This window comes from Vitis riparia, chromosome 11, assembly GCF_004353265.1.
Source record: "Vitis riparia cultivar Riparia Gloire de Montpellier isolate 1030 chromosome 11, EGFV_Vit.rip_1.0, whole genome shotgun sequence".
Lineage (NCBI taxonomy): Eukaryota > Viridiplantae > Streptophyta > Magnoliopsida > Vitales > Vitaceae > Vitis > Vitis riparia.
Genome location: NC_048441.1, coordinates 2,996,449 through 3,010,752, shown reverse-complemented (window position 1 = coordinate 3,010,752; position 14,304 = coordinate 2,996,449). Strand labels below are relative to the sequence as shown.

Genomic DNA, 14,304 nt, shown 5'->3' with positions numbered 1-14,304 from the left:
ATTGGTTGTTCAAAGAAAAAAATAAATAAACAAGTGTTTGAGTACCAAAATTTAATCAATTTATTTAATTTATTTGAATTGAAACTAAGTGGGTGTTTGATAATCTAACTTAATAACTTAAAGTAACTTAATTTAAGTCATTAAGTAAATTAAATATGTTTAGTAAAATAACTTAATCATATGACTTAAAGTAAAAAACAACTTTAAGTAATAAGTAAAAATAATAAACTTATTCTTAAGTTCACATCTTTATTTTATTTTATTTACCTCATTACCTTAATTACATCCACAATCTTCTTTGCTACTCCAAAACCTTCACTGGTACTTAATCTCCTTTGCCTTAATTATAATTTATAAAATATAAATATGTTAATTTGATGCTTTAAAATAAGTTTTAAGTTAATTTTATCAAACAATCTTATTATCTAAAGTAAAAATTAATTAATAAGTTTTAAGTTAATAACTTAATAATAATTTAATTTTAAGTCAACTTAAATCATTAAGTAATAAATATTAAGTTTTATCAAATACTTTTTAAGTTTTGTTATTTCTTAATTGAAATGAATGGTCTTTCAACAATATGAGTTTAACTAATTTTAAATTTATTAATTGTGACGGGTTTAAGGTAGATTAGAAATTTCCAACATATAAGGTTGGGTTTTACATCATTACATATTTTGATAGACAAATTTGATACAAATTAGCTCAACACATCCAAAGTTACACTTTTAAACACATAATTTTAACTAAAGTGGTGTTTGTTTTTTTTACTTAACTCTAAATAGAATTTTAATGTTTAATAGTATTAAGTTATTTATTTTTCTAATATTTTAATTTTAATAAGTATTAAAGAGTAAAGAAAAACCAACATGTTACTTTTTTCATTTAGAAAAAGCTAAAATATTTGACTTTTTCTATTCAATAAAAAATTTATAATAAGTTATGAAAAAGTAGAAAAACAAACAACCTAAAGTCTGAAAGTAAATTCTTTTCAGCAAAAAGCTAAAAAAAACAAACACCCTCTAAGTTTTGAATTTATTAAGCCAAATAAATTTTGCTTTCGCTATTGGAAAAACATGATCTATAAGCTTTGAAGTTCAAGTCAAATCTTAATGCATAATTCTCGGAATTGGCAAGATAGGTTTTGTAATTGTGAGCGAAATTGGGGTGGAATTTATCAACGTGGTCAAAGATTTGGGAGGGCGAGGTTGAGATTTTGCTAGCAGCTAATCATTAAAATGATGCGTTTGGGGAAGAGGCATTAGGGCTAGGGTTTAATTGGGGGAGTGATGGTGTAGGATTTGAGGAGGGTGGAGTCCACGACGACAAAGTGGTGGTGTGGTGGGTGGTCAATGAAAGGATCCATGACGATGCCAACGGGCAGTGGAGGTAGGATGGACAACGGAGATTGAATGGAGAAACAAACGAATAAATATTAGGTTAGTATTTTGAGGGGTTTTAAATAAAATGACCATTTCACCATAATTTAAATAGGGAATGTGGAAAGCACATGCGCCTTCCTCCGTTCAAATTAAGGTAACACTATCACTTCAAAAATATACATTATATGTAATTATAAAACATGAAAGGTATATAACGATTTTAAATTCGACGGGGTAATGTACAAAACTCGAGGTAATGTGCAAAACTCATTCTAGGCTATAATGTAAAGTATAATAAACTTAAATAATAATAACAAAAACAAATATATGGACAATGGGCACGGCACGTGCACAACCCCTTACTCTGAACCCTATATAACAATCTCTTCCTCGAGCCCTAGAAGATTTTTCACCCCGCTCTCTAATGGCAACCACTGGCACAACGGAACCAGCTCCGGTGAACGGCGCTGCGCAGTCTCCGGGATCTGATCCAAAGACCGAACTATCGGAGACACCTCTCTCTGCCAGTAACGCCGCCGCTGCAGAGTCGGAGCAGGCACCATCTGAAAATCTTGAGTCAGAGTCCACGGCGGCGCCAGAGACGGAAGCTCCGGCGCCGGCCTCGGAGAAGAAATGGCCGGGCTGGCCTGGAGACTGCGTATTCCGGCTTATCGTCCCTGTGCTCAAGGTCGGCAGCATTATTGGCCGCAAAGGCGAGCTGATCAAGAAGATGTGTGAGGAGACTAGGGCTCGCATTCGCGTCCTCGACGGCGCCGTTGGAACATCTGATCGTATTGTAAGTGTTTTCGGTGTTGTTTGGAATTCATGGAGTTTAACTGTAACCCTAACCCTAGATTGGACCCCACGTTTGGTTTCGGGGAAATTTTGTCCTCTCCCTTTTTTGAATTTAAAAAAATAATTGAATGAAACTCGACTCTCAGCTGAGCTATATGAAAATTTAGCATTGAAGTTTCTTTTTTCCTGCATTTTCTTACCTATCAAACAGAGAATAATAGGTAATAAGTGATTTAAACGGGTGCATGAATTTCCCTTTTGATAGATAAAGAGGGAGAAACCCATGTCACACTGGAAGTATTCTCCGATTGCATTTAGTGCAAGAAAACGAGGAGGAAATAAAAGAAAGGAGAATAAAAAAAATTGAAAGAAACAAAGTCTCTTCCCATGGGCATTCCTGCGGCTAAAGGAATGCACAAGGGATGGTCTTGCACCACAATCAACCTTAGTCCAGGATTGGAAATTTTATTTTATTTTCTTGTTCTATAATTTTCTTGGCGACCAAATGGGGTTGATGATATATTTGATTGTTTACTTAGTGATGAAAACCATGGTAGGGTTTTATGGAAAAAAAGATGTTAAGTGTGTTGTTGAAAGTGGTGGACAATCTTTTGGAAAAGGTAAGGACATTTCCTTTTTCTTTTTATGGTCATTGTAATTTATAGACTTAATGGGATATTGGGGAAAAGACCCAATGTGCTAATATAGTCCTCGTGAATTGGCAAACTTGTGCAGTTGAATGCAAGTTCTTATTTCCCTAATGAAAAAAAAAAAAAACCCAGAAGATTATTAAGAAAGTCACTTTAAGCATTCATCCCAAGTATTAGGTCTAAGGGGGATATCTATAGAATTAGATCTAAACCTTCTGACCATCCCTCTTTTCTTTTTTTTTTCACACCTTTCTAATTCTATATATATATATATGATTTTTTTTTAATTTTTTTTTTTTTATGGGTAAAAACTAATCTTTCTAATTCTATTTTCTATTAGGTTTTGATATCTGGAAGGGAAGAGCCAGAGGCACCATTATCACCTGCAATGGATGCTGTAATCAGAGTATTCAAACGTGTTACTGGGTTATCTGAAAGTGAAGGTGATGGTAAAGCATATGGAGCTGCTGGTGTTGCATTCTGTTCAATCCGGTTATTGGTAGCATCTACACAAGCCATTAATTTAATTGGAAAACAAGGCTCTTTGATCAAGTCAATACAGGAGAGCACTGGTGCATCTGTGCGAGTACTGTCAGGAGGTATGCTTTAAAGACTCATAGCATAATGCCTTTAGTTTCTATGGAACTGTAACATTATCCATTATTTGCAATTTTGTCAGTAGGTTTTCTTGGAAATAACTGGCCCTGTGATAGATCAACTCTGTAAATGTGTTTTTCTTTTAGCTGCCAGCTTCCTCGTCTTCATGTACTGCTACCTTCCATTTAAATCTGCTGATAGAAATCGGTTTAGTGTACTGCATATTTTTTTTTTCATTTATGTAGATCTGAAACTAGAATTTAGCAGTTTCCTGTGGGGGCTAGAAATTGAGAGGTGGAAAAAAAATGGAAGCATGGGCTACAATATGTTTTTTTCTTGATGCACTCTGTGCTACACTTGCATCAATTATGGTAGGTTTTTGGGTTGTAGTAGCACTCTTATGGAGCAATGGTTTTATTCATCTACCTTAGCTGGATACTGAAGAAACATGCCTGGGAATTTGGAATTGATTATGTTCTACAGTTATCTATAAAAATGGAACGTCATGAGAAAGAAAAGAAGATCTTAAGTCAACTATCTTAGCTGCATATTGAAGAAACATTAGGTGTTTTGCTGATAGTTTCTCCATAAGCTTGAGAACTCTGTTTGTTTTCATTTTCATCTTAATTATTTTTAACTCTCATTTTGAGGATGTTTGTGTGCTAGCTCTGCTTATTCTGATGTTCTGCTCCTCTAGAAGCGTATAGCCAGTCAATAAGTTATAGCTGATCTGCAATACTAGGGCCTTATGATATAATTTATCCCAGCTAAAGGCACCATGTGGTCCAATTGTCAATAAAAAAAATGTTTGAATCTTTTGCAAAGCCTTTCAGTTGCTCTGTTTCAGTTGGTTTGCCCATTTTGGGTCCAAATTTCAAAATCTATCAGCCTTCTCCGCTGAAGTATATATACTTCACCAAAGTATTAAATAGTAAGAGTGGATGGATGTTAAATAAGTAGAGAGATTAAACTTCTTGTTGCATTTTCGTTGGCAGAATGGTTTGTTTATTTTGGGTAGATTTTAGCTGGTGATTCTCATTTGTGACTCTTACCTTTTTGTGGTGTTGAAAGTGCTCAGTGGAAAATTTGAACTTTATTACTTTAATGAGCCTGACTTAATGATATCAACCTGTTTTAGTTAAATGATCAATAGCAGATGAAAAATTTTCAATTGCGGTTCTGTTGCTCATGGAATTTCTTTCAAGATAAGCTATATTCTCTTTGCTAGTTCTAAAGGCATTTTTATAATCTTATTCATTAGCAATGCAATCATTCCTTCTGTTGAAATGGGAATGTTGAGGGTCTTGAAGACTGAAATCAACACTGTGTACATTGAAGTTTTAACTTGTTGGAATTTTGAAGTTGGCTGCAGAATAGGATGCATTTTTTGAAGTGTGCCTAATTGAGTTGAATTCATAAGAGCTTGCTAGCAATCTGTCTTAAGAAATTAGAACACTCCAACAATATTTTGTCAGTGATGCAAGATTTGGGATCTGCTACTTCATATAAACACTGCCAATTTTAGCTTTCTAATCCTATGTTCTAGACTTGCTAATAGTTCGAATCTTAACAGTATCTTTGTTAATGGTGCTCATAACTGAGAATATGCTCTCTTGTCACTTAACTAGGTCATAATATTTAACCTGCAATAGGAAGCTTAATATTAAATTGTAGCTTGTCAAGAAACCAATGGGAGACAAGAAGAGGAGCTTATACTTTATTCTTTTTGCTCTTATGTTACTAAATAATCCTCAATTCCTAAACAAGTACTTGGTTGAGTTAGGTGGAGTTTTCATTTATGAGGGACTAAACAGATGTAATACCTTAAATTTCTTTTCTTTGGACCCCATGTTTGCAGAGTTTTGATTACCTAAAAGCTCTTTCTAAATAGTGAGGAGTTTTACAAGGTGTTTGATTGCATAATGAAAACTTCAGAGGAGAGGTTTGAGGCCTAAAAGCTCTTTTCATTAAAGATGAAGGGAGATGTTTTTGCAGAAGGGCTACAAATTTAGGAAGATGTTCCAGAATTTAGAATTCTTTTACATATTAAATAGAAATCCTTTCTTTATCTTAAATAGAAGCTACAAATGTGCCAAATGGGCCTTAGTTGTCTTGGCAGCCGAATGGACAGGAAAGGAAATTTTCTGATAGATGAATGTGGTCATTTGTGCTTTAATCTAGTAGATTGTCCTAGTAAGTTACTAGAAACCCAAATGGTACATAGAAGGACGGAAAAGTACTTGGAAATGCTGTCTGAAATCTTGGTAGAAATGCTACTTAGTTTGATTGAATGACTCCAAATGATATAACTTGGGGCCCCTTAGACCTTAGATTTGGCAGCTGTGTTGTCATCAGATAATTTATCTCTGTATTTTTTTTCTATCCCCCCAAAAATCTTCAATTTCATTTCTTCCCAGTGGCCCATTGCATAGACACCGGTAGATTGGGTTCTATACCAGTGGACCTAATTTATATCATTGTTTGGTCCCAACCACCAGGCTTTGAATTTATAATCTCTTTATCACTTCTTTCCTAGAAGTTATTCCTTATCTCCAAACGCCAAGGCACATGATATATTTTTTTTTTTTGTTATGACAGATGAAGTCCCGTTCTATGCTGCTGCGGATGAGAGAATTGTAGAGTTGCAGGGAGAAGCCTTGAAAGTTCAAAAAGCTCTTGAAGCAGTTGTGGGACACCTAAGGAAATTCTTGGTGGATCATAGTGTTCTTCCTCTTTTTGAGAGGACTGTAAGTTTGATTGCTGTAAAGGTTTGGTGACTTATGCTTTTTGCCATTGTAGGGTGCTTATAGTTTCTTTGTCCATTTTCAGTACAATGCAACAATCTCACAAGATCGCCAATCTGATACTTGGGCGGACAAGTCATTGTTGCATGGTACTTCTCAGACTGGAATGGGAAGCGATTATTCTCTTCCAGCGAAGAGGGAGTCTTTGTACCTTGATCGAGAAACTCAGATGGAACACTCTGGACTTCCAATGTATGGTCAAGAACATGGACTCTCAGGAATACGCTCTTCAGGACTTGGACGTGCTGGTGCTCCTATTGTTACTCAGGTTGGAATTATAATGGTTAAATTATTATTTATACATTAGAGTTCAAATCTCAGTGTCACACCTCTCTCTCTATAATGACTGGATGCACCTTTAATTTTTATTTTGTCATGCCTATGTCTTGTTTTAGCCTGTCATCATTATTTACCCCTTTGTATCCTATAATCAGATTGCACAAACAATGCAAATACCACTGTCATATGCTGAGGACATCATTGGGATTGGAGGGGCTAATATTGCATATATTCGCCGTACCAGTGGAGCCATTCTAACAGTGCAAGAGAGTAGGGGCCTGCCGGATGAAATCACTGTGGAAATTAAAGGCACCTCATCCCAGGTCCAAACAGCTCAACAACTAATCCAGGTGACAACTTTACTATATACTTTTCTTTTGATTCTTGACTCATGCAAATGTGTTCACAGATCAGTGCCTGCTTTGCTATCCATGAATGTGCTTTATGTATTTTCCATGTCAGCCATACAGACCTTTGATTAGGGACTTATATTCAATCTTGGCATAATTTGGAAGACTTCGTTGAATATTCCCATATGCCTTGTCTGGTTCCTAGAAAGTACCAAAGAAAAAATTGTTAATGAAAATAATTTTTTTCATGTTTGATTTTACTATTACAAATACGAAAGAAAATCAAATATGATTAAAATTAGTTAGAAACTTCAACATTTTTAAATAAATTATTTAATCTTTACAGAGTTAAAAATAAGTTAAATGAGTTTGAAGTAACATATAAAAATAATTTAACTTTAAAACTACTTTTTATTTTCCTTCTTTTTTTTCTTTTTACTTTGTTTCTCTATTTTCTTTTTATTTGCGTTTTCCTTCAAACTTTCTAAAAACCAAACATAACCAAAAGGTTTGGAGAAACTTTGCAGGCATTGTTAAAAAGATGGTTTTGAAAATTTTGGAAGATTGATTTGGAAAAGCTCACTAATACCCAATTTAAGTGACATTTGTGATTTTTTTGTTCCTCAATTATTGAATGATATGCAATGACTTGCTGATGAAGGCCAAATGGAGGTTGGATATGTGTGTGTGATGTGCCAAACTCCAGTTGGCAGGAAAATCTCCTTCAGCAACGGAAGAAACTCGACATTTCTTTGTGTAGATACTTGGGGAAAAAGAGAAAGAAGGGAATATGCATTCATACACTTAAATTTTTTCTTCTCTTTTACAGGAATTTATAAGCAATCACAAAGAACCAGTTCCAAGCAGCTACGGGAAGATGGACAGTGGCTTGAGGTCTTCATACTCACAGTTGGGCAACACATCTTACTCTTCATCCTCGCTGTCGTCACAACCCTATGGTGGTGGCTATGGATCTTCTGGAGTAGGAGGCTACAGCAGTTACAGGCTTTGAATGGGTGAAAATATGGTAAAGCTAGTGGGCAGTTTCTTTGCTTGGACTACTTTTGGAATGTAGTCTATGTAAAGTTCGAAAAGGTGGTTCCTGCTGCTTCTGCTACACATAGGAGACATCATCTGCTGGTCTGCTGATGATATTTCAGATATAGTGATGGGAAGAACACAAAATGTAATGAATGGGTGAAGATTTTTGTTGGTGTCTCTAATACTGTTTCTCTCTAGGGTGACCTTTAATTCGCATGAGCTTATTGCTCTTGTGTTATTTTAAATCTTTGTAGATGATGATTTAGGATTCTGTTTTATGGTTGGGAAAAAAGACTTCAAAAGAATTTCATGAATGGTGGCTGCAAATGCTTCTTAGGATTTGTGATATCAGTTGTCTCAGAAATCTCACAGGCAACATATCTCTCCCTGATATTCATATTCATTTTGGGCTCTGTCAAATTGCATACGATTCATGGCCTCAAGCCATTTTGCTGCAGAACCCGAACCCAGACATCTTTTTCACCGACTTCAACCAATTGGGCATTCTTATATGCCTCGCAATGGAGACAAATTTCCAACATTTCTTCTGCTAAAAAGGAGCTTTTATGTTCCTGTGTCAGCAATTTTAACAATCTTAAATTAGTTAATCTGATGAAAAGTTACCTCAAACACAAATTAGTTATCTGATTAAGAGATGGTTTGGAAGTGATTTTGATTAAAATGTTTTTCTTTCATTTTTGGTAGTAGCTCTTTTATTAGAAATGTTTTTAAAGACAATTGAATTGTAGTAGTCTTTTTAATAGTATATTATGAATCTATTTAATGGTAATTTTAAGAAACGTTTTTAAAGCGTGTTTGATTATAATTCAAAGAAGTGTTTCTAACTTTTATAATACTTGAAATTTTTTTATCTTTTAAGTATTAGAAAGACTAAAAACATTTCTTAAAATAGTTGTCAAACGCATTTTTAAAGCCGGTTTGAAAGTGATTTTATGAAGTGTTTTTAATCTTTCTAACAATTTAAAATTTTTATTTTTCAAGTATTAAAGATGTTATAAGCAATTCCTAAATTCATTGTCAAACACATTCTTACATTTTTTAGAATCACTAAAATTATTGTCAAACATACTCTAAAAACGATTTTTTAGAATCACTGTCAAATGTACTATTTGATTATCCTAAAAACACTTTTAGATAAAATACTTCCATTAAAGACACTTATATTTGGTAGTGATTTTAGAAAACGTTTCTAACATTTTTAACACTTGAAAATTTTTTTTTCAAGTATTAGGAAAACTATAAATGCTTATAAGAATAATTGCTAAACACACTCTTAGAATAAAAATGTTGTCAAACGTGCTCTACATAACAAAAATGATTTTTTGGACAAGTATTTCAAGTAATTCTCTAAAATTTTCAAAAGTAATATTAAAAAAATTGAAAAACACTTCAGCCCTATTTTGTAAGTGGTTTTTAAAATAGTTCAAAAAAAAATAATTTTTGATAACAATATGATGTTTTATAGAATAAATGTTTATTTGAAAACCTAAAATATTTTTAAAGTAAAGAAAAATAAAAAATAAATTTAAAATCAATAAATTATTTCATGTGCTACTTCAAACTCATTTTACTTACTTTCCCTCTTCTAAATATTTGATTTAATGAAAAAAATTGCAATCATTAAAGAAAATAACAAAAAAAAGGGAAATAATTTGTTCACGTTTAGATAGCATGAAGAATGATAAAAAAAATTACTAAAGAAAATAAAATAAAACTTTTTTTTTTTTTTTCAATTTTGAAAGATAGAATAAGTGCAATCATTATAAATTTAATTTATTTTTTCCATGAATAATAAAATAAATAGAGCTTACGATATTTATTTTTTTATTTTTTTAATTGAGTGTGTTAGCGAAATAATTTGACTTTTCATTTATGATTTGGATCCTTAAAAGGAGCGTGAATTACTTTCAAGTTGAATCCGATTCAGACATATGCCCATATATACTCATCCCACATACATATTGCACAGAGCTGCTATATCCATTTGAAACCACCCATTTACCAAAACCTTACCTTGTGCTGGTTTTGTTTTCGAGACAACATAGAGCCCTCCAACACCCTAAGTAAGCAATGCCCACCTTGAATCTCTTCACCAATGTGCCAGTTGATGCAGTGGTGGCCTCTGATATTCTCAAGGATTGCACCAAAGCTGTTGCTAAAATCATTGGCAAACCTGAGTCTGTTGGGTCCCTTCTCCCTTCTCCCTTCTCACTTCACACCCATCTTATACTCTTGCTCTTCTTGTTGCTTTTTCTGCTTGCTTCTTCGTGGGTTTTGTTTGTCTTTGTAATGGGTGTTACATGTTTGATGATATTACTCTATGAGTACTTGGTTGTTTTTTCAATTACAGTGTTTGTTGTGTGGTCTGGCAGTTTTGAGTCTTTTGACACAGTTTTAGTTTGTTTAAGTGTCATGTTTGTGTGGTTTAATTGATTGTAGGTATGTATGTGAAAAGTGATCAAATTGGAATTAGGTTATCATTTAATTAGAGGTATTTGATTGATATATCTACTTGTTTTTTTTGGATGAAAAATAGGAGTTTCATGTGGAAAATTACATAAAAGTAGAGGTTGGTTGCTGGTAGGTTTTGCAGTTTGATTGGATGATGAAGTTAAAATTCTGAAAACTGTCAGGTGGAAAACTTAATTCTGGTTCCAAGTAAGCTATGCCGCTGACTTGCAAACATCAATTTGTTAGAGGTGGACTTCAATAGATACCAATCAACTCCTCAGTTAGCATATATAAATATATGTAACTTGTGATAATATATACTTTTATCCAATGATGCTCTTGTAGAGCTCTACATACTGATATTACCAAAAATTGTGCTATTGACCGCTTTCTGTTTGCACTCTGGGTCACTTAGGTTTACCCTTTTATGAACAAGTTGGAGCAGAGCAAATTAATAAATTGCTTAAGAGTGAGGTTGGGCAGTCCTTGGAAATTGAGTTACTGCATCTTATATTCTGTCCCATCTTTAGAGCAAATCCATTGTTGGTAGAGGGTCCAGCATGGGAACAATCATAAATCATTGTAATAAAGTTGAAGTGCCATCATTTTCATGGAATCCTAAAAATGATTCTATGCCATTAGTTATGGGGATGCCCCATTTTGGACTCCAAATGTTATGTTAATGCAATGATGCTATTCAATATCGTTTGATGCCCAAACTACCAAGGATCAAACTACCAAGTTCCAAACAGGCCCTTAATTTTTCAGAGAACTACAGAACGATTTCAATCAACATTTGCATTGTGCTGGCAGATTGGGTTTCAAACATATTAATCCTCAAAATTTTTGGAGCAGTGTTTTATTTTTACAGTTGGAAATGGTTTTGTCTCAGTTTGGTAAAATTGGTCAAGTGCACTTGTTTCTTTGGTTGTAATCTGACCTCCCGAAACCTTGTTGGACTGTGATGGCATTACTTTATGTATTTCGTTATATCTTATTTTTTATAATCTTGGTGCATATTCATTATTTTTCTTTTGTGATTGTTCAGTATGTAATGATTTTGCTGAATGGTGGAGTGCCTATTGAATTTGCTGGTACTGAAGAGCCAGCTGCATATGGAGAATTGATATCTATTGGGGGTCTTGGACCGAGTGTTAATGGAAAACTGAGTTCAACCATTGCAGAAATTATCCAAACTAAGCTTTCCATAGATAGTGCTCGATTTTATGTCAAGTTTTATGATGTTGAGGTGAGCAATTTTCTAGTCCTCTTTTATTTTTTATTTTTGTCAGTTACATATGTTCCTGCAAGAAAGAACCATTATTCTGAAGTGCTGTAGAATAGCAATTATGGTCATTCTTTTGGTTTTCTTTACACACTAGAAAAAAAATGAAACTTCTGAGCAATTTTTCAAATACATTTTTATGCTTGAAATAATGGAAAGGGGGTTAGCTTCTCGTCATTTTGGCCCCAATATCACATTGGGTAAGAATTAATACATTATTTTTTTATCCAAGGGATGACTTCCATAGAAACAGAGCTGCCTTTTTTTGTGAACTACTCTCTTAAGCGAATAATTGGTGTGCCTAACACATTCACTTTAACTGGAGATAAAAGAAAGACATGGGCATATGGCTCACTCACTTCTGCCTTTTCTTTCACATCCTCGATAGGCACCGTCCTGATGTATTTATTGTCATCAGTCAGATTATCTTCTCATATATGAAGAGTTTTACAACTCTTTAGCTTCTTTCTGCACCCTGTGCAATTTAGTTTTTCTAATCATGTTATATCAAACTACAAATTTCTGGCACAATCTTTCAACTGTGTGAATACAAAACCATGAATTCATGCAGACTGATTGGCCTAATTTGGGTCTATTCAACTTTCTACATAAGGTGATCCGATTTGGAGAACCACATAATTTTTTATAGGACAAAAAAGAAAAGCAAAGAAAATAACCAAGGGTAGAGTAGAGGATCTGGTATCTTTTACACAACCTACTTTGAACTAGTTGCTGAGATTTTGTGCCATGAAGAGTGCAACTCTGAAACTTGTAGAATCATATTTTGGTCAGTGGAATAAATCCAACCCTTTTCAACTTTAACTGCCATATTCTCGAATCTTTCTACATTTCATTTGAATTTAATGTTGAATCTTGACACCTTAGTTTAAGATCATAATTCTAAAATGTCTGTTGAAGTGGCAACTCTGATTTCTCCTTCTACCTAATGCTAAATTAAAAGGATGTATCTGTTTGAATTTATTGTAATTTGTTCATCCTCCTCTAACTGTTAATCATGCTCGTATTTCTTTCGTGAAGCGCTCATTCTTTGGGTTCAACGGCTCAACATTTTGAGTAGCATTTGGTATTTGAGAATAGATATCAATGGAAGGTGTTAAAAGTGGAAACCTTGTGCTCGAGACTGTCTGGCTGATGAGGTGATTCTCATGTTCTATTGTAGAATTTCTTCTGAGAAAACAATTCCAACAACCCATGGATCAACTTGTTTCTTTGATGATAATATCGGTCTTTACCATGTTCAAATTGGAAAGTGATATCATCACAATCTCTTGCCTGTGCTCCCATTTGTCGTATACTATCTACATTAAATCAGGTAGAAACTTGGATGTGGATTTGAGAACCCTGATGCTCCCTTAAGCAAAAGAACAGTGATGCTGGATTGGTGATTTGAAGATTTCTTAATTTTCATTTCTTTTACTTTGTCTTCCTGAGAACCAAATAGAGCATATAGGAAGGTACTATTGGGAAGTTAAAGGGAATTATAGAGTATTCGTCTCGACAAGTTAAAAGATTCCTCCACAATAATAACAACCTCTCAACAATAATAATAACTTAACAAGAAAAGACAATAATAACCTAAGAACATTGAATCAAAATGACATCAAATATAACATGGAAAAACCCTCCAAAGGTAAAAATAACCATAAAGAAATTTCTTGCACTTTAATAAAAAAATGGGAATACAAATAAATCCTCATTAATTTCTTCATCTTAATAACTAGTGGAAATATATATCAATGCTTGAGGTGGGAATCCATCACCCTAGAAAACAAAGAATATGAAGAGAAATCATATTGTAGGAGCTTCCCCAAAATGTTAACGAAAGAACCTATACCTTCACTCTTAAACCCTAGGATAGTGCGTAAAAAACGACTTATTTTCTTCTTTCCTTTTCTCATCCCCTTTTTTGCAGTAACATGCAAAGCCTTGGATGCTATTTATATCTGGGCTTGGAGAATACCCAAATAAAAATAGCCTAATACATGGGCTTAGGAAACTTTTCATAAGCTTGAAAAAAGATAAATGATCTAGAAGAGATTAAGGTTTGCACACCATAATTTAGAGTTATTTAGCATCGTGTTATTTGTCCCAACACATAAGATTATTGCTAAGTGATTCATGGTTAACTTCACACAACATTACCTGAAAACTATGCATGAGAATGTAGCAGTGCATAAAGGATGTAGCAATCCACTTTCTCTTATGTAGATATTGTTTGCTTTAGACAAGACCCTCATAGTTTTAAAACACATACATAAGAGAGAAATTCACTACATATATAGTTCTAAAAACTTCTTTCTAAATAACTTTTCTCCCTAGCCAATGTGGAATAGGGATCTTACTATCATCTTCTATACAACCATGATGTCCCTATCATGTCCAATGGGATAACGGGTCAATCAAAACATTCACTTAAATGTTCAACCTTTTTCTTTTATCTTCAAAAAAGAGTGGGGTAGATTTGTCAACTAGCATGTCTCTAGAGCACCTGCAACTTCAGCTCATGGGATTCCAAGATTGCTACTTCCTATATCAATATTAACTATTGTGGGCCAATGGAAATTGAAATTACGTATACATGGTTAAGAGGATTGACTACATATAAAGCACTAGAGATTTCTCTTCCTA

At 33.8% G+C, this 14,304-nt stretch overlaps 2 protein-coding genes across 2 annotated transcripts; both read left to right on the top strand.

Annotated features, from left to right (window-relative positions):
• Positions 1 to 1,779: 1,779 nt before the first annotated feature.
• Positions 1,780 to 8,244, top strand: LOC117925251 (RNA-binding KH domain-containing protein PEPPER). Its single transcript, XM_034844206.1, has 6 exons — positions 1,780 to 2,178; positions 3,168 to 3,426; positions 6,023 to 6,171; positions 6,254 to 6,496; positions 6,663 to 6,857; positions 7,687 to 8,244. The coding sequence occupies exons 1-6, from the start codon at positions 1,807 to 1,809 to the stop codon at positions 7,867 to 7,869; spliced, it is 1,401 nt and encodes a 466-aa protein (XP_034700097.1). The 5' UTR covers positions 1,780 to 1,806; the 3' UTR covers positions 7,870 to 8,244.
• Positions 8,245 to 9,854: 1,610 nt separating this feature from the next.
• On the top strand, positions 9,855 to 13,086 carry LOC117924573 (macrophage migration inhibitory factor homolog). The gene is made up of 3 exons (XM_034843231.1): positions 9,855 to 10,100; positions 11,419 to 11,619; positions 12,694 to 13,086. Exons 1-3 carry the CDS (start codon positions 9,990 to 9,992, stop codon positions 12,727 to 12,729), a joined length of 348 nt encoding a protein of 115 aa, XP_034699122.1. The 5' UTR covers positions 9,855 to 9,989; the 3' UTR covers positions 12,730 to 13,086.
• The last annotated feature ends 1,218 nt before the right edge of the window (positions 13,087 to 14,304 follow it).